Below are 18941 nucleotides of genomic sequence, written 5' to 3'. Positions count from 1 at the left end.
TCTTTCTTTCTTTCTTTCTTTCTTTCTTTCTTTCTTTCTTTCTTTCTTTCTTTCTTTCTTGTTTATTGTTTGCTTGCTTGCTTGCTTGCTTCTGAGATAGAATCATACCATATAGCCCTACCTTCCCTGAAACTCACTGGGTAGACCAGTCTGGCCTTAAACTTGGCCTTCTTCCTAAATGCTGGAATTTCAGGCATATGGTATCACCCTAGCTTGCTTGTCATTTATAAAGGAACTTTTTGCTTTACTTTTTGTGTTTTGTTTTGTGCTGTGTTGTGTTGTTGAGACAGGGTCTTACTGTGTAGCTCTGGCTATTCTGGAACTTGCTGTGTATACCAAGTTGGCCTCTAACTCACAGAGATCTGCCTTCCTCTGCCTCCAAGGCACCACATGTACCACCAAGACTGGCTGTGTGCTTTGCTTTTTTGAGACAGTGTCTCAATATGTAACCTAGGCTGGCTGTAACTCCTGGAATGCTGCCTGCTTATGATTCATAGTAGAGCGTGTCTCTATGAAATATATCAACTTTTGCTGCTGTTTTTTCTAAAAGCCTGTTTTCCTGAGAAGAAACATCTTATCTTTTCTACTTATTTTACAAGCCGTTTTTAGTTCAGTCAGAACCTTTGCTATAAACAAGATTCAGATACAACATTCGGAAATCAGTATCTATAAACCATCCTGGAGTCGGGTGTAGTGGTACAGACCTTTACTCTCAGCACTAGAGAGGCAGAGGCAGGCAGATTTTTGTGAGTTTGAGGCCAGCCTGTTTTACATAGTGAGTTCTTGAACAGCCAGAGATGCATAGAAAAACCCAGTTTCGAAAGAAAGGAAGGAAGGAAGGAAGGAAGGGAGGAAGGAAGGGAGAGAGAGAAAAAAGAAAGAAAGAAAGAAAGAAAGAAAGAAAGAAAGAAAGAAAGAGTCAGTATTAAACATCTCAATATTTTAATTTTAGCTCTGGATTAATCGAATTACAGCTGCCTCCCAGGAACATGGCTTACAATACCCAGCATTTATTGTCAACTTAATTAAGGTAAGTTGAGGCCTTGTCAAGGTGCTGAGCATATAAAGGAATCATGCCATCAGATGTGAGCCAGCCTGGTAGTAATCCATTGGGTAGACATTAGTGCTTCTAGGGCTGTATCCTAAACTACTTATTGTCTGGGTGAAGTTCTGGCAACCTACCTGCCTTCAACAAGCCCTGCTAATAGTTTAGCATACTGTGAGCAGAGCATATCATACAGTTGCCAACGTGGATGTTTCTGAATGAAAGGAAAAAGGTAGAAAACTGATTTTAATTTTAGGATTTGAGGGTTTTTTTTTTCTGTTTATATTTTTATGTATAGAAATTATTTTACCTGTAAGTATGTCTGTGTACTGCATCTGTGCCTGGTATCCTTGGATGCCAGAAGAGGGCATTGGGTCCCTATGTTACAGATGATTGTAAACTGTCATGTAAACCTAAGTCCTCTGGAAGAGCAGTAAGTGCTCTTAACTGCTGAGCAGTCTCTAGCTGCCCATGGTTTTTCTTTTAAAAGAGTCCAGTGGTAGGCATTCCACTTCCACCTTATCAGAGACATGGTTTTAGTGCTTTATAAGCGTTCTCTGGGTAACCTGAGGAGATATTATATCCTCCATTTTACTTATGTGAGCCTGAAGTTCAGAAAGTAGATTTGAAGTCACAGGTCTATGGGGTGTGATGGTGCATATCTTTAGTCCAGACACTTGGGAGGCAGTAGCAGATGGATCTCTGAGTTTGAGGCCAGCATGGTTTAGGTAGTAAGTTTCAGGACAGCCAGAGCTACATAATAGACTTTCAGGGGAAAAAGAGAGGAGAGACAGAGAGACGGGGGGTTGGGGGGGAGGGAGGGAGGGAAGGAGGGAGAGAGTCAAAGTCACAGGTCACACAGTAGAGTCCACTCAAAGCTTGAAAACAGTATTTAATATATATAGCCCATCCCCCTTTCTTCTTTTCTTGCTTTCTGAAATCACCTGTTACTTTTGTCGTCATTGCTAGGGCTAAAACCCTGGGCCTTGTGCATATGACTTCTGTCACTCAGTTACACTCCCAGGCTTACAGCCTTTCTCTACTGAGCCAGAGTCTCACCTTGAAGTCACCTGCATCTGTCAACCCTGTAGCCTTACGTGATAGGAATCACAGCTTAATGAGTTTATATATCTCTAAAGTACAGTAAAGAGAGTCCAGGCCAGAGTTTTTAGTACCCAGGCAACTCCTGACCCTAACTATGGGACCTGGGCCTCATCTGGCTCTTCCATGCTGCAGCCTCTAGTGGTACTCTTCCTTGTCCTCACTCACATTTATCCTACTATGTTCTGCTATGTTCTCCATGCAAGATGTTTCTGCTATGCCTTTCCCACATTTCCTAAGTGTTCCACTAGTAGAGTGTTGGCTGGCTACTCTAGACTCAATAGAGGTCTTTCTTTCTTTCTTTCTTTCTTTTTTTTTTCTTTCGAGACAGGGTTTCTCCGTATAGCCCTGGCTGTCCTGGAACTCACTCTGTAGACCAGGCTAGCCTCGAACTCAGAAATCCGCCTGCCTCTGCCTCCCAAGTGCTGGGATTAAAGGCGTGTGCCACCACCGCCCGGCTTCAGTAGAGATCTTTTGGCTGCATTCTCCTGTCTGTTCCAATATGGTATTTCTTGTGTTCTATTGAAGTAGTTTCTTTTTGTTGGTTATTGTTCTTTTTTGAGATAGGGTATTTTTTTATCTGGCCTGGAACTTTCAGGGATCTGCCTGCTAATGGCTCTATGGAGCTGGAAATACAAGCATGTGCCACCACACCTAGTTTTCTCAAGTGGTTTCTGATGCTTACTATAGGCTGTGGTTCTTTGTCTTTCCAGTGCCAGGTGGAGCTCAACAGGAAAGTACTTGTGGACCTGGCCATCTATGAACCAAAGACATTTAAATCTTTGGCTGCTTTGGCTAAGAGGAGGCAGCAGGAAGGATTTGCTGCAGCTTTGGGGGATGGAAAGGAGCCTGAAGGTATCTTTTCCAGAGTGGTACAGTACCACTGAAGGCTGAAGTGCTATAGAAACTGTTGTAAACAAGATAGGACCAAAAGATTTGTCACCAGTAAGTCTGATTTGTATTTATTTACATTTTAGTAACAGACCTCAGACGACAGTTTTTTACTCAATGACATAGCCCCAGACTGTCCTATAAAGATTGTACAAATAAAGCCTTTGCAATGTTGAACTTGTGAGTTATTTCCTGGCATCAAGTAATCCACCTTTAGGATATAAAGCTTCTGTATTGCCCATAGATTTGCTATCATTGGCTGCCTATTATGGGAAAGGCTGAGTGAGAATAGTAGGATTCAGCTCTGCACGCTGCTTTTCCCTTTATAGTAGGGGTCCTGTATCAGGTTTTGAACTGACACCTCTCCCCCCAGTTGTCTGGTCTGCCTTAAGTACTCTCAAACTGTAGGCTTACTATAAACATGGTTGATATTAACCTCTTTTGGTCTTTTCCTTGTGTGTGGCATGGACCCAGGGGCTCAGCAGTTGAGCCCCTAGCTGCTTTCCTCCTTTTTCTATGTTCCTAGTTGGGTACAAATCAGGGGACATGTCCCATTATGTGATTCTCTTAGTTGTAGTTTGAAAGGATGTGTCAGCTTCAGAGGGGTTTGGGGGGTACTTCCAAACTTATATCATGTAGCTCTGTCTTTTCACAAGGTTAAGGAATAGATTCTGGACAATCTTGTTAGCAATAGTACCTCAGCAGCTGTATTGATGATGCTGTACAAGGTAGACTCTTTCTTCCTCCTGCAGTACATGATGTATTCAGATTAGGTCCCTTTTCCTCTTGGGATCCTGCTTCACCCAAAGACTGCCATCTCTTAAACACCTAATTTCCATGACTCTGTCAAATTCTATAGTTTGTACTCCCTTGCCTCCATTCTTGTGTCCACTGCTTGCTTCCCATGATTGGTCTACATTTGATCTCACCGTAGTAATTCTCTCCAAAGCCATTTCCTGGAAACAAAACCCAGCAGACCCTAACAATAACTCTTTTCCTTGATTTATTCCATTCTCTCGTCTAGCTAGAACAGTACTTCTGAGATGTGAACAAAAGGGTACTCACCCTAGAGAGGGAACCATTGATTGACCAAAGGAAGCATACTACTAAAGTCCAATTGGTGTACCAGTTGAGTTTATCAGAATTACTTAAGGGAGCAGAAATGACTCAAAAACACACCACAGCATGAGTGATAGCTCATGAAAATTGGAGTACATTGCACAGCTTACAGGCAGCTCAATGGGTTGGAGAGTGTCTCTTCCAAGAACCTTAGGTTGTTTGAGAGTCTCTCAATAGTCCTTACAGCTGTTGATATGACATGCTTGGGGAGGGTACCTAATAAATTTGGTCAGTTTCAGGGATATCCCGAAGTTATTTTATTAACCTTCAAAAACAAAACAAACAAACAAAAAACCCACAGTATCCTGAGTTTTTAAATAGCCCTAGCCCTAGCTGTTACGGAACTCACTTTGTAGATCAGGCTACCCTTAGACTCATAGATCAGCCTGCCTCTGCCTCCTGAATGTTGGGATTATAGGCATATGCCACCATGCCCAGCTACTTGTATCTTAAAAAGTTTGCCTGCAGGGCGGAATGTTTTACTTCCTTTAAGAGCATCCCTTGTCTGCACTAGTTCCCTCTTCGTGATTAAATGTTTTATCTTGGGGGAAATTGTTAAGTAATTGCTAGCCACATTTATATAGGAAAGGCTCAGATCTACTTTATATGTTGAGCCCTCTGCTACAGAAGCCATAATGCCTGTCTCTGCCTCCAATTGGAACCATGCTGTACTATAGTGACACCATCCCTCATCTTAGGTTACCAGTTGTTTGCTAGTTCTTCCCTCGGTCTCAATGCACACTTCTAGCACAATATATAACTAATCAAGTCCTAATTTCCCTCCTATAATTTGTGGTATTGTTGACAATTTCATGTACTTCAAGGGTTATTCTGAGTTCCTGATTTGCCTCTGCTCCCAAGTACTGGGATTATAGGCATTTACCCGCCATGTCTAGTTTCTGGGATTCAGGGTATTAAACGAAGGACTTCATGCATACTACAGAAGCTAACAACTCAGTTATATTCCCAGTCCCTAAAGATCATTTGGATCTGTCCTCTATCATCATTGTAGGCAAGCTTAAGTTTGGGTCATATTTACTGAAGATTGCTACAAGGCCTTTTTGACTGTTTTTCATCAGCCTAAAGGTCACTGCGCTAGGTATTTGTGTCTTGTTTACAATATGCTCAACACTTTGCCACAGTGTTCAATACATATTACTCATTAGCTAATGGTTATTGAATAGATTGGGGAAGATACAGATCCATTTGGCCCTGTCACTGAGCTTTGTTTTCTACTTCACCCAATAAGGATGAGATACTGTAAATCACTGTTGAGTTGAAACTAAGCAGCCCTATCCAGCACAGGTTTTTCTTCCTGATGGATGTAACAGTCCTCTCCAGTTCCAGAGTCTGACTTGAGTGACTAGAGCCAACACTCTTTTCTAATCCTTTGGCCAACTTCAGTTTAGGGAATGGGTAAACAGGCTAAGCAGTGACAGTTGTGCCTACCGTAAAGCTGTAGCCTAGGGGTGGAACAGATGGATGGACAGCAGCAATTCGGCCATTACAGTGAGAGGACTGAGGATGAGATCTTTGTAGGATTTGCTTAGGAGTGGAATTAAATCAACCCACTACAGCTGGACTATGGAATACTGACTTTTGGCAGCCTTGTTTGCAGCTCAAAATACCGGAATTGGACCTATCCAGGAACTTCCTTAAACTCTAGTGGCCTCCCAATTTTCCCTCTCACCGAACCTGAGTTCAAGGCCAGCCTGGTCTACAGAGTTCCAGAACAGCCAGGACTACAAAGACCCTGTCTCGAAAAACAAAACAAAACAAAAAGATTATGTATATGAGTGCTGTGTTTGCCTTTGTGCCTGCATGACAGAAGAGGATATCAGATTTCATTATAATGATTGCATGATGCTGGAACTCAGGACCTCTGGAAGAGCAGCCAGTGCTCTGAACTTCTGAGCCATCTCTCCAGCCCCTTCATCTACACTTTTTTGTTTGTTTAGGTTTTTGTTTGTTTTGTTTTGCAACAGGGTTTCTTAGTGTAAGAACCATGGCTGTCCTGGAACTCAAGGTGTAGAAAGAAGGCTGACCTTGAACTCACAGAGATCCGCCTGCCTCTGCCTCCAAAGTGCTGGGATTAAAGGCACCACCGCCCGGCTTTTATCTGCACTTTTAATGCTAGCAAATCCACCCCACAGCTGTACTAGAGTCAGAGGACAGAAGAGAGGGTTGAGAACTAAAGACCCTGAACTAAATCGCGGTGTAATGTTGTGCGCCTGGGACTGTGGGGAAAAAAGTTGTTCTGTGCCAACCCCCACGGCAAAACTCCCTTCTAGAACCCCAGTTTTCGAGGCAGGAGCACTGTAATCTCCGGGCTTTACCGGACTGACCACTTCCGGTTCGGGCCAGGCCGCGGAGACAAGTGGGTAACGAGTAGCCCCACCCGTGGGTACTTCCGGCGTCAGTGCCTGACGCGATACTGAAGGACTGGTCGTACGGCCAACGGCGTCGAGACAGCGGTGACGTTTAACCAATGGAAGCGGGTGGGGCGGGGCGGCCATGATCGTCTCGAGCAGCCGCCCTGACGGGAAGGGCCCGAAAAGAGTCGGCGGCACAAAATGGCGGCGGCGGCGGCCGGGGCTTCGGGGTTGATGGCTCCTGCGTTGGCGGCCTGCTCTTCCGGCTCGGGGGGAGCAGCCCCAGGGTCTCAGGGGGTGCTGATCGGTGATAGGCTATACTCTGGCGTGCTCATCACCTTGGAAAACTGCTTGCTGCCCGACGACAAGCTCCGTTTCACGCCATCCATGTCGAGCGGTCTCGACGTCGACACAGAGACTGGACTCCGCGTAGTGGGCTGCGAGCTCATCCAGGCAGCCGGCATCCTGCTCCGCCTGCCGCAGGTAAGTGCCAGGCCGCGAGCTTTGTAGGTGGCCGTTCGCCGGCCGGCCGAGTAGCGGGCCTTTGTTGTCGTCTTGGCCCACGTCCCGGAACCAACCCGTCCTAGACTCTTGAGTGAGGTCGGAGCCTGGACAGCTCTGCAGCCTTGAAATAACTTACCTGAGCCCGTGCTTCAAACCTGACCGCTGATCGGGCTTGGAGCAGGCCCCGCGCTCGCCATCCCCTCCCCCACCCAACGCGAGCGAAAGGCCCTTTTACCCCCAAGAAAGCCTCGCGAGACACAAATCTTTTGGGGAAATGGAAACTGTCGTGGCTATTTGTCCTGGGGAAAAATTACACAAGACATTTCAGCTGGGACAAGCTTAAACCCTGCGTTCAAACGTGATGGAACCTTCTCTGTCCCTAGGTGGCCATGGCTACAGGGCAGGTGTTGTTCCAGCGGTTCTTTTACACTAAGTCCTTCGTGAAACATTCCATGGAGGTAGGCTTCTTTCTGTTTTATCAGAGAAATGAATTGGGAGGAGACCTGGCCTGTTCTGCCCAGTACTTAGTCAAGTGAATTCTGTTATGCAAAGTCTACAAGCTCTTTCCCTAGAGGCCTGTCTCTGTATCTTCTGGTTGTTTCTAATAGTTTTAATGCCTTGGAAGATTCTCAGGTTGGGGAAAAACACCCATGTCCCAATGTACATTTCAGCATGTGTCCATGGCGTGTGTTCACCTGGCTTCCAAAATAGAAGAGGCTCCGAGACGAATCAGGGATGTCATCAATGTATTCCATCGCCTTCGGCATCTGAGAGAGAAAAAGTGAGTCCTTTCCAGAGCTGCCGTAATGTCTGTTGTTATACCAACCTGTGGATTTACAGTAGTTTGTTGGCAAGTGTTCCAGATGCTCACTTGGGGCAGTTGATTAAAATAAGCAGGATAGCTAGCTGTCCTATCCCTGCTGGAACAATTCCTATATGCTCACATCAGCTCACCATCCTATTGTCCTGTTGTTCCATGGTTCTACTGAGAACCTCCCAGCACCAGACCCCTGGGTCTCACACTCAGTACTGTTAGTATCTGAACTGGCCATTCTTTGTTAAGGGAATTGTCCTAGCATTGTAATATGTTTACCAATATTCCTGGCCTTTCCAAACCAGAAACCATTTGTAACAGAAATATACCTAGACTGTCTTTTTTGATATCTGGTCTTGTTGTGTAGTGGTAACTTGCCTGAAATATAGGTGAGGCTGATCTTAACCTCTTAGCAATCCCATCTCAATCTTTCTTACATGTGTGAACCACCATGCTTGTCTCCAAACACTGCTTTTTAAAACATCCATTGAGTTAGGCATGGGGCACAAGCTTTTAATACCAGCACTCAGGAGGCAGAGACAGGAGGATCTCTGCATTTGAGGTCAGCCAGATCTACAGAGCTAGTTGCAAAATAGCCTGGGCTATACAGGGAAATCCTATCTAGCAAAACAACAACAAACAAGAACAGTCTTAACCTCTGAGCCATCTCTCCAGCACCTTGTCACTAATCCTTAAACAACATTTACAGTATACCAGGTATTATAAAGTATCCAAGTATGGTATAAAGTGTGAAGAGGCTATGGGGATATTCCACCACATTGTATAAGGAACTTGAACATTCATAGATATTGGGTGAAAGTTGTCATGGAACCAGCAACAGTGTATACTAAGGGATGACTTTATAATGTGGAGTCTAAAAGATTTTGTTTCATTAATCCTGGTACAGAGCATACACTTTGTCTTTTCTGCAGGAAACCTGTGCCTCTGGTGCTGGATCAAGAGTATGTTAATCTAAAGAACCAGATTATAAAGGCAGAGAGACGGGTTCTCAAGGAATTGGGCTTTTGTGTCCATGTGAAGCACCCTCACAAGGTGGGTTTGACTTGGCACCTTCAGCCAGCCAAGTCACACTTGAGCTGACTTCTACTGTGTGCAGGAGTGAAGGCCTTGAAGAGTACTGAATGTTTCCCCCGCATTTGGTTTTCTTGTTTATGTCTAGAACTTAAAATTAGTCCTTCATCAACCTTTTATAATTGTCACTCTTAGTAATATAAGAGTGTTTGAAATGGTATCTTTTAGAGTTCAGCTTTCAAAAGCAGTGGTAATGTTTGAAGTTTAATTCATTAACATACATTTTTCTAGCCTGACTTTGAGGTTTTCAGCTACATTTCAAGTAGGAGGCCAGTCTTCCGTATATGAGACCTTATCTTATATATAAACAGGGCTCAGCCTTGGGTGGTAGCATACAACTTTAATCATAGCACTTGGGAGGGTAAGGCAGGTAGATCTTTTGAGTACAAGGCCAGCTTGGACTACAGTGAGTTCCAGGTCCAAGGAGGCTAGGTAGTGGAAGTTATCTCAAAAAAGCAAACAAACAAAAAAACAAGTACAGATAAAAAGAGCAGTATGCAAGCCTGTCAATCTGAATTCTGAAATACATGTTAAGGTATAAGGACAGAAACAAACAGTTCTACAGAGTTGTTCTCTGACCTTTTCATTTACACTATGGCATAACAGTAACATCATGTATACACCATAATAATTGAAAAATACAATTGTTTTTAAGCCTACATTTTTAAAAAAGATTTACTTATTTATTTATGTATTTATGTATTTTATGTATATAAATACTCTTTTTTTTTTTTTTTTTTTTTTTTAAAGATTTATTTATTTATTATATATGAATACACTGTAGCTGTCTTCAGACACACCAGAAGAGGGCATCAGATCTCATTACAGATGGTTGTGAGCCACCATGTGGTTGCTGGGATTTGAACTCAGGACCTCTGGAAGAGCAGTCAGTGCTCTTAACCACTGAGCCATCTCTCCAGCCCATATAAATACTCTTAATGCACACCAAAAGAGGGAATCAGATCCCATGGTTGTGAGCATCTGTGGTTGCTGGGAATTAAACTCAGAACGTCTGAAAGAGCTGTCACTTGCTCTTAACCACTGAGTCACCTCTAGCTCCATCTACATTTTTCTTAACAGTAAAATTTTTAAGTGCATGTATGTGCAAGTATATTTTGGAGTCCAGAGGAAAACTTCCTCCTGAGACAAGTGCTCTCGTTGTCCTGGACCTCCCCAATTAGGTTAGGATGGCTAGCCAGTGAGCCCTTCTACTTCACAAGTTTTGGGATTAAAAATGTAAGTCACGCTGAGTGGTGGTGGCGCACGCCTTTAATCCCAGCACTTGGGAGGCAGAGGCAGGTGGATTTCTGAGTTCGAAGCCAGTCTGGTCTACAGAGTGAGTTCCAGGACAGCCAGGGCTACACAGAGAAACCCTGTCTCGAAAAACAAAAAAAAATGTAAGTCACTGGGGGCTAGAGAGATGGCTCTGTGGTGAAGAGTCCTGGCTGCTCTTTCAGAGGATTAGGGTTCAATTCTTAGCACCCACATGTCAGCTCAACTTGTCTGCAACTCCAGTGCCAGGGAATCTAACACTGGCATATAGGCAAAACACCAATGCACATAAACTAAGAATAAATATTTTTTTAAAAAAACAATGGAGTCACTGTTGGGTGTTGTGACACTAAGTTTTAATCCCAGCACTTGGAAGGGAGAAGCAGGTGGATCTCTTGAGTTTGAGGCCAGCCTTGTCCACAAAGCAAGTCTAGGACAGCCAGGGCTCTGTTAAATAGACACACCATGTTTTGAAAAAACAAAACAAAAAAAAGTGTGAGCTACCACACCCAGCATTTTAGTATGGAATCTGGGGATTATGAGGCAAGCACTTTACTGACTGAGCCCATAAGAGCTTAGCCCAACTCTTGACTTATTTTAGTAATGGCTTTAATACGTCCGTGGTAGAACAGGAAGAATTCTGAATCCTTTTATTTTAAAATAAACCAAAATAGTCCAAGCACATGCTGAATAGAAGTGAGTTTATTGTACTATTTCATGTGTGTCTCATCTAGTTTAGCTAAACTAAAAACTTCTTTAAAAGTTCAGGCATAGTTGGATGAGGTGGTACACACCTTTAATCCTAGCACTTTGGAGGCAAAAGGAAAGCAGATCTGAGTTTGATAACCAACCTGTTCTCCATTTTGAACTCTAGGCCTCAACATACCAAACCCAACAAATGTTCATGTTTACTTCTGTAGCCTTGCCATCTTTTCTTGCATATTTGAATTTCTGGCATTAAATTCTTGGAATGTTCACTAAATCTTTTACATGCTTTTCGTAATTTACTTAATGTTAATTTCATATTTTGTACAACTTGACTACTGGGGTACAGAGATATATAAGGCAGACTAATCTCGATTGGTGGAAAAGGTGTTGTCAACGAGAATGAAAATGAGCCACATGGGAAACAAGGCCTTCTATGCCATGGGGTGCGGCTTGGTTTTCACTTGGTTGCACTCTGCCCAACTATAAAAGCAGGTAGCAAGCACATCACAAAAGTTGAGCTGTCTGCCGGATGTCACCAGGAACACCCTGGGGTATAGCTTGAGGTTCTTTTGCTGCATGGATACCAAGATCTGAGTTCCTTGCTCCTGAAGTTTTTGGTAATAACTGCCTGACCCATATCTTCCAGATAATCGTTATGTACCTTCAGGTGTTAGAATGTGAGCGTAATCAACACCTGGTCCAGACTGCATGGTGAGTTGATTTTCTTTGTTTCATGAGACCAGCAAGGGCAGTTGAGGAATATATTATTTAAGGCACTTGGGCAGTGGGTTGTCATCCCATGACTTGGTTATGGGCTGGAATTGTCCCAGTGCCTAGTGATCTGCCCTATAATTACTTATCAGCCTCCCCCAAATTGACAGGGACAGGCTTAACGGTAAGGTGGCCTACCCCTGCCCATACATTTCCAACTGTCCCACCCTGAGAGAGTAGTCAGTGGGCTTCCCTCTGGGGTTTGTCAGCTGGGTATATAAATGTTATAGGTGATAGTTCAAACCACAGAATCAGTGGTATTGTTTCCAGGGAATATATCCCTTGAGGGAAGGAAAGATGGGAATTTGCTGCAGTCCTGGGTTGGTTTTAGCAGGCGTATGCTAGAATGAAGCCTGAAGTAACGATTTGGTATTGGGATATATTTTCCCCACGGAGTTAAGTCTATAGGGGTCATATTGCTGACTGAATTGTCTGGTGCTATGACATGCTTTATAGAGAACCTGTTTTGACTTTTCTTTTCTGTACTCTTTCAATCAAAGGGTAGCCTCTGAGGGTAAGTGACTAAGACTTCTCCTCTGCTGTCCAAGCGCTTTGGTGCAGGGACAGCGGCCGTCTTCAGCCAATCCAGTGCAGGCTCTCCACCGAAGGCTGGCTCTAGACTGGTGGTATGCGTACCCAATAGTATAGTCATGGCCGACTGCTGCTTGTGGTTCTCTGACGATTGTGCTTCTTGTTAATCCTGTCATGCTTGGTAATTGTATCAATTAGAACTGATAACTGTCTTGACTTGAATTTTGTTCTTTTAAAACTGCTGTACCTGTGCAATAAAGATGCAATACCTTTCTTTAAAAAACAATTGTATAGAAAGCTTAGAACTGAAGTGACAAAATTGGCATGGTGGAAATTCAGGCTGTTACTGGAACCTATCTATTCTCTCAAGCCCTAAAGTTGCTCTTTTTAGCAGCTTAAGTGGGACTCATTACAGTAAAGGTGTGCATCTTTAAGTTAAAATATTGTAATTTATTTCAAATGTAGCGTTAAGTTTAAATATACCTTTGAAGGCTTTCACTTGTTTTTAGATCAAAGTTAATGAATTAATATATTTGAATACTAAAATTTCCTTACTAGTAGTAAAGTTATTCATGGTTCTATTTGTGAATGTTTAAGCTGTTTAGCTACAGAATGGCTCCTGGGAGATGGGCAGCACCGCTACTATTCTGGCTTCCCTTCCTGGGTCAGCTGCCTCTTAACAGGCATCTGTAGAATGTATTGTTTAAAATGTCAGAGTGGGTTTGAGTGTTGTTATCTTCTCTAAGGTTTTAGGACAGAGAAGCTGGGTGGGAGCATTAAATCTCTCATATGTGGTACAGCCTGACAGACATTAGGGTATGCTGTACCATTGGATATGTTGGGCAGTGTATATAACCTCATGATGTGTTTTCTCATGAATTGTTTATACATTGTTGGTAAAGCCTAGTATACCCTTTGGTTTTAGCCTATAAAATTTAAATATATAAAGAAAATCTTAAAGATGTAGTCAATTTTAAGTGACCTTTAACTTTTCTAAAAATGTGAAGTTTTGTACTTACATATCATCTAAAGTATTATAGCATTTTTTAAGTGTACTTAGTTTGATGCCACTTTTAGTGTTTTGTTGCTTTTGTCTGATTTTAATGAATGTTCATTTTAAGACTCCTTGTTGAAATGGGACAGTTTCGTTCTTTGATAAGCCTGAGAAGAGGATTCCCTTGGGTGTTGACCTCCCAACATGATGTGCCCATGCATCTGAACTGAACCCAAGGGCCTTTCCCTTTTCCAAGTGGACTCCCTCCCTGGAGCTGCCGCTCAGTCATCTGGAGAAGGACCAGGCGACAAATGCTGCCTGAAGAAAAGGAACACAGGAGGACAGCTTGTCTGACAGTTGGGAGGCTTCATGCTCAGCCTTCTCATTTGAGTTTGCATGTTTCTCTGCACTATGGATTTTGAACATTTAGATTTCTTTAATCAACTACATTTTAACTACTAAGTAGCATTTTCTTTCTAAGCATTGTGCTTTGCATGATAGCAGGTCATAGAGAAGGAAAAGTAAAGTTAAAGTCGGTTCTCGTTCATAGCAACATTGTCTGACATTCAGCCAGCTTTTTTCCCCCCAGTGATTTATTTCTGTGTATTCAGACTGTTCCCTGTTACCTACGGGGATTCCCAGAGTACCCAGCACAGTCCTAGTGTAGAACCCTTAGGAATAACAACCTTTGATGACAGGTGGTGACATAGTTGCCCATGGCATTATAGTCTTCCTGGTTTTGGTTTCAGGAACTACATGAATGACAGCCTTCGCACAGATGTCTTTGTGCGGTTCCAGCCTGAAAGTATTGCTTGTGCCTGTATCTATCTTGCTGCCAGGACACTGGAGGTAAGTATGTAGCTGCCTGGGTTTTAGTTTAGATTCTAGACATTTCTCCAGCCTGTAGGAAATGTTAATATATTTGTCAAACTAGGTTCATTTGCAACAGAGTTTCTTTGTAATTAATTGGCAGGCCATTTTCAGGTGTTGCCCTAAGAATCTTACTGGCCTTGAAGTGTTTTGGTGGTGGTGTGGTGGTAGTGGTAGTATTATTTTGGGACAAGGTCTCTATTATGTAGCTCTGAAAGATCCGCCTACTTCTGCTTTCTGAGTGCTAAGATTAAAATGTATGCACCACTATACCTGGCCTTGAAGTTTTAAACAAAGTAACATAATATTTTGTGTTCACAGATCCCTTTACCCAATCGTCCACATTGGTTTCTTTTGTTTGGAGCAACTGAAGAAGAAATTCAAGAAATTTGCTTTAAAATCTTGCAGCTTTATACACGGAAAAAGGTTCCTTTGTATGTTTTTGTGTTTGTTATGTACTTGTGTTTGGCCAGAAGCACCTGGTTCTGAATGTATGATTCTGGCTTTTCAGGTTGATTTGACACATCTGGAAAGTGAAGTGGAAAAGAGAAAGCATGCCATTGAAGAAGCAAAGGCGCGAGCAAAGGGTCTGCTCCCAGGGAATGCGCCAGGTCCGGAATGTGCTGCAGGGTTCTCACCTGCTCCCAAGCTGGGTGAGTGTCCAGAGTTTATTCCCGATAAAGGGACAGCAATTTGTGACCTTCTAACTTTGGTTTGGGGGTATGTGCTTCAACTTTTCTTTGAGTTGAGCCTGAAGTTGTTTTTTGTTGTTGTTGTTTTTGTTTTTTCGGGACAGGGTTTCTCTGTGTAGTCCTGGCTGTCCTGGAACTCACTCTGTAGACCAGGCTGGCCTCAAAGTCAGAAATCCACCTGCCTCTGCCTCCCAAGTGCTGGGATTAAAGGCCACCGCCCAGCCTGAAGTTTACCTCAATAGTATGCTGGTACTAATTCTTAAAATTCAGGGAGGCCCTAAAGGTTTTGTTTTTATATTAATATGGATAGCCATTCATACTAATTTTTATTAATTTTTATATTAATATGGATAGCTGGTTTCATTTTTTTAATCATATTTACCAAGTTGACTTGTCAACTGATTTAAGTTTTTATACTTAGACTCTATGATTATATTGTTAGAACACAGAATATGATACTCATTCCCTGGGCTCTGAGGAAAATTGATCTGAACAAAAGACCTGTCTGAGTCTCGTGTGTATTTTCATTCTTGTCCCAGGGTCTTGTCTTATATTGCTAGTATATTTTGTATTGAAGAAATTTCTGATTATGGTTTTTAATTTCTTACTTGATTCAGTAGAATCCCCCAAAGAAGGTAAAGGAAGCAAGTCTTCCCCACTCTCTGTAAAGAATGCCAAACGGAAAGTGGAAGGCCCAAAGAAAGTCAAGGGTGACAGCCCTGTGAATGGGTAAGATGCTCATTTGTTGCCTAGATAGACATTGAAAGCTGAAGATGCTCCAGGGTAACTACTCTGCTCCTGTTTACAGCTTGCTAAAAGGGCAGGAGAGTCGAAGTCAAAGCAGGAGTCGTGAGCAGAGCTACTCAAGGTCCCCGTCACGGTCTGCTTCTCCGAAGAGAAGGTGTGTGTCTGGAACTTACCCATTTCTCAGGGTAATAGCAGGGGACATAGATGTCTTTTGGGATAGTGTAAACATTGGCTCCTGTTTGTTTGTTTGTTTGTTGGATTGATTGATTATTTTGAGAGATAGGGTTTCTCTGTAGCCCTAGCTTTCCTGGAACTCTGTAGACCAGCCTGGCCTTGAATCCTTTATCTCTTTGTTTTAATAATTTATCTTTATTTTATGTGCATTGGTGTTTTACCTGTATTAGGTATGTCTGTGAGGGTGTCAGATTCCCTGGAACAGGAGTTACAAGATAATTTTGAGCTGCCATGTAGGTGCTGGGAATTGAACCTGGGTCCTCTGAAAGAACAGTCAGTTCTCTTAGCCACTGAGCTATAGCTATAGCCCTGGGTTTTTAATTTTAATTTTATGGTTTTTTCTTTCTTTCTTTTTCTTTTTTCTTTTTGAGACAGGGTTTCTCTGTATAGCCCTGGCTGTCCTGGCACTCACTCTGTAGACCATGCTGGCCTCTGCCTCCCAAGTGCTGGGATTAAAGTCGTGCGCCACCACTGCCGGGCTCTCCTTTGTTTTTTGAGACAGGGTTTCTTTTCTGTATTCTAGCCGTGGCTGTCTTCAAACTCATTCTGTAGAGTAGACTGGCCTTGAACTCAGAGATTTACTTCCCTCTGTCTCCCATGTTAAAGGTGTGCACTACCACACCGAGGGGGGTGGTCGCTCTTAACCTGATACGGTTCTTTATTTGAACTTAAGAGTCTCTTTGCTGTCCGGTGGTAGTGGCACACACATTTAGTCCCAGTACTTAGGAAGAAGAGGCAGTCAGATCTCTTGAGTTTGAGGCCAGCCTGGTCTACAGAATGGATTCCAGGACTACACAGAGAAACCCTGTTTCAAAGAACCTAAATATATGTATGTGTGTGTTTATATATTTATTTTTAAAAAGGGGCCCCTTGCTACCTCCTCTGCTTTGTTAGGGCTTGGCTAGGACAGGTGGCCATAGTTTTGGTCACAAGGATGTTTTCCTCTCCACAGGAAAAGTGATAGTGGCTCTACCTCAGGTGGGTCCAAGTCACAGAGTCGTTCTCGGAGCCGCAGTGACTCTCCTCCAAGGCAGGTACACCGTGGTGCTCCCTACAAAGGCTCAGAAGTTAGGGGCTCCCGGAAATCCAAGGACTGCAAGTACCTTACCCAGAAGCCACACAAGTCTCGTAGCCGGAGCTCCTCTCGTTCCCGAAGCCGGTCACGAGAGCGGACAGACAATTCTGGAAAATACAAGAAGAAAAGTCATTACTATAGAGATCAAAGACGAGAGCGCTCAAGGTCATATGAACGCACAGGCCATCGATATGAGAGGGACCACCCTGGACACAGCAGGCATCGGAGGTGAGATAGGTTCCCTGGTGGTTGCCCCTGGTCCCTCCCTGTTGGGCACACCTTGGCTTCAGTGGCCTTGTAGCATGATGTTTTTTGAAAATGTTTTTGATTGGACCTTGAGGTGAATTTGATTGATGAGACAGTGGGCAAGGTGCCCTTCAGGCTGGCCTGGGGAGTGCTGCACATCTGTCCCAGTTAATGGTCCACCTCAACTGCAGACCTTCAGGTAGCTGGATGGAACAGCAAACGCACACGTCTCCGTTGGCGTGGCTTGGTGCTATTGACAAGCTGTCTCTTCACTCCTAAACTGATACTCAATTACGTTAAGCCAAGAAAGATGATTTTTCAAATCTTTGCCTATATTAGGTTGTACTTGTGTACATATTTTACAGTGGTTCACAATGAGAAAATGGCCTTAATAGCCCCCTTGTTCTCTATTCACGTTGTAAATAAACATGTTTAATACAAGTGAAAGCTATATATGAGAACTTGGAATTTTGATTCTGTTAGCTTAACACTTGTATAAAAAATTGAGATTTTTAAAATGTGACGGTATTTAGGTCTGTGTTGAAAGTCATATATTTTTATCTGTGCAATGCTGAGTGCAGGCCACCAGCTCGAGAGAAATTTTACGTGGTTGAATAAACAATTCTCAGGACACTTGTTATGTAAGACTTTGTGGGCTGTCATTCTGGTTGTTTTGTTGTGTGCATGCCTGAAACTTGGCTGTGGGACACAGGCCTGGGGGAGTATTTATTTGTGTGCAACTGTGCACTGCCAGCTTAGCTATTCTAGGGACTATATGAGCTGTATATTCCCTGGTCCTTGCTCCCTGTTCTGATTAAAGTGTTGGATTTTGTACTGAGCTCTGTGCCACCCTGAAACCATCTGTCCTTAGAGATGAAAAGAGGGAAGATATATTGTCAGTGTGCAACTGAAGGGCCCCAGCTTAAGGGTCGTGGCTTTATTATCATCACTCACGGTTGTGTTTAGGCACAGGGATAGCCAAGAAAGGCTCCTGGGTTCAGAACTAGCATCTGAACCTCTGGACAGTAGAACAGATGAGTAAGCCCATTCTTTGAATGGATATTTCCTGTTGAAAGGGACTGGCTCTTTTCCAGGGTCACTTCCATAGACCAGCATCTATAGAGACAAGTATAAGCCTGTTCCCCTACCCCACTGCAGCCTCAGTAGCCAAAGCATACATGTAGCCTGCCTATATTTTGTCTGAGCAACAATGCTGGGGCTAGTCAAATCCTGCTCAGGTGCTCTGTCCAGCAGGGCATTAAACAGGGGTCCAGGGAGATCACCTGAAAGAGAATGGTGGAACGGGCAAACACAAAGAGCAGTGGTTTGTCTATAGTCTGATCAAACTGCCGATTTTACTTTTTCACACAAGTTATATACACATAAAGGCAGGGTGTGGGGAAGGGGATGATGCAGGAGCGTAGGTATTCAGTGGGAGTACAGATACCTTCCAGAACAGAGTGTCAGCTAGGTGAAGGTTCAAGGGGACAGGTCACTATGACTGCCTATGATTCACTTGTCCTTATCTAAGTTGGTACTATCCACCAAGGCTACCCAAGGTCTATGACTATCCACAAGACCTATGACTACTTGTTCTCATCCAGGCTGGTAAATTTCCACCAAAGCTACCTGTTTAGAATATCTTATAGCTATCTGTTTCAGTGTTTTTCCACAGAGACCCAAGACTTTGTGTTAGCAGGCTGACTTAGGCCTGTTGTTGATTTTAGGCCTTCAGTGTATAAGCAGGGCTGCCCCTGACACTCAGGCCAACTTCATGGTTCCCTGTCTCTACACAAAGGAGTAAGAGGTGAGTCAGCTCAACTGCAGTGGTTCCCAGGTCATGGGGACCATCGAGACCTATAT

General features: G+C 43.4%; 2 protein-coding genes across 5 annotated transcripts in view; both read left to right on the top strand.

Moving 5' to 3' along the window:
* Nucleotides 1–3214, top strand: part of Mrpl20 (mitochondrial ribosomal protein L20) — a 5553-nt gene extending 2339 nt beyond the window's left edge. Inside the window, exons 3-4 of the mRNA XM_028784859.1 lie at nucleotides 953–1030; nucleotides 2860–3214. Of these exons, the coding sequence (XP_028640692.1) occupies nucleotides 953–1030; nucleotides 2860–3033 (252 nt within the window). The 3' untranslated portion in view covers nucleotides 3034–3214. The remainder of the gene's footprint in view (nucleotides 1–952; nucleotides 1031–2859) is intronic.
* Nucleotides 3215–6695: 3481 nt separating this feature from the next.
* On the top strand, nucleotides 6696–17723 carry Ccnl2 (cyclin L2). 4 transcript variants are annotated; one of them, XM_028784852.1, is made up of 11 exons: nucleotides 6696–7011; nucleotides 7416–7490; nucleotides 7704–7813; nucleotides 8779–8899; nucleotides 11565–11629; nucleotides 13964–14063; nucleotides 14406–14510; nucleotides 14596–14737; nucleotides 15397–15505; nucleotides 15585–15677; nucleotides 16710–17723. In XM_028784852.1, exons 1-11 carry the CDS (start codon nucleotides 6730–6732, stop codon nucleotides 17062–17064), a joined length of 1557 nt encoding a protein of 518 aa, XP_028640685.1. In that variant the 5' UTR covers nucleotides 6696–6729; the 3' UTR covers nucleotides 17065–17723. The 4 variants fall into 4 exon arrangements, with proteins under 4 accessions (XP_028640685.1, XP_028640684.1, XP_028640687.1 ...); XM_028784851.1 differs by having other exon boundaries at nucleotides 6716–7011; nucleotides 15394–15505; XM_028784853.1 differs by lacking the exons at nucleotides 6696–7011; nucleotides 7416–7490; nucleotides 7704–7813; nucleotides 8779–8899; nucleotides 11565–11629 and adding an exon at nucleotides 12190–12203 and having other exon boundaries at nucleotides 15394–15505.
* Nucleotides 17724–18941: the final 1218 nt, after the last annotated feature.

Source organism: Grammomys surdaster, unplaced genomic scaffold (genome assembly GCF_004785775.1).
Source record: "Grammomys surdaster isolate TR1022 unplaced genomic scaffold, NIH_TR_1.0 124903, whole genome shotgun sequence".
Taxonomy (NCBI): Eukaryota; Metazoa; Chordata; class Mammalia; order Rodentia; family Muridae; genus Grammomys; species Grammomys surdaster.
This window is presented reverse-complemented; position numbering and strand designations above follow the sequence as displayed.

Bases quoted from the DNA above. Each gene is read 5' to 3' on its own strand.
- Ccnl2 (XM_028784851.1), top strand. From the start codon at position 6,730: ATGGCGGCGGCGGCGGCCGGGGCTTCGGGGTTGATGGCTCCTGCGTTG. The intron at 8,900-11,564 runs GTGGGTTTGACT...CATATCTTCCAG, and splicing joins ATGTGAAGCACCCTCACAAG to ATAATCGTTATGTACCTTCA. The intron at 15,678-16,709 runs GTGTGTGTCTGG...TCCTCTCCACAG, and splicing joins TCTGCTTCTCCGAAGAGAAG to GAAAAGTGATAGTGGCTCTA.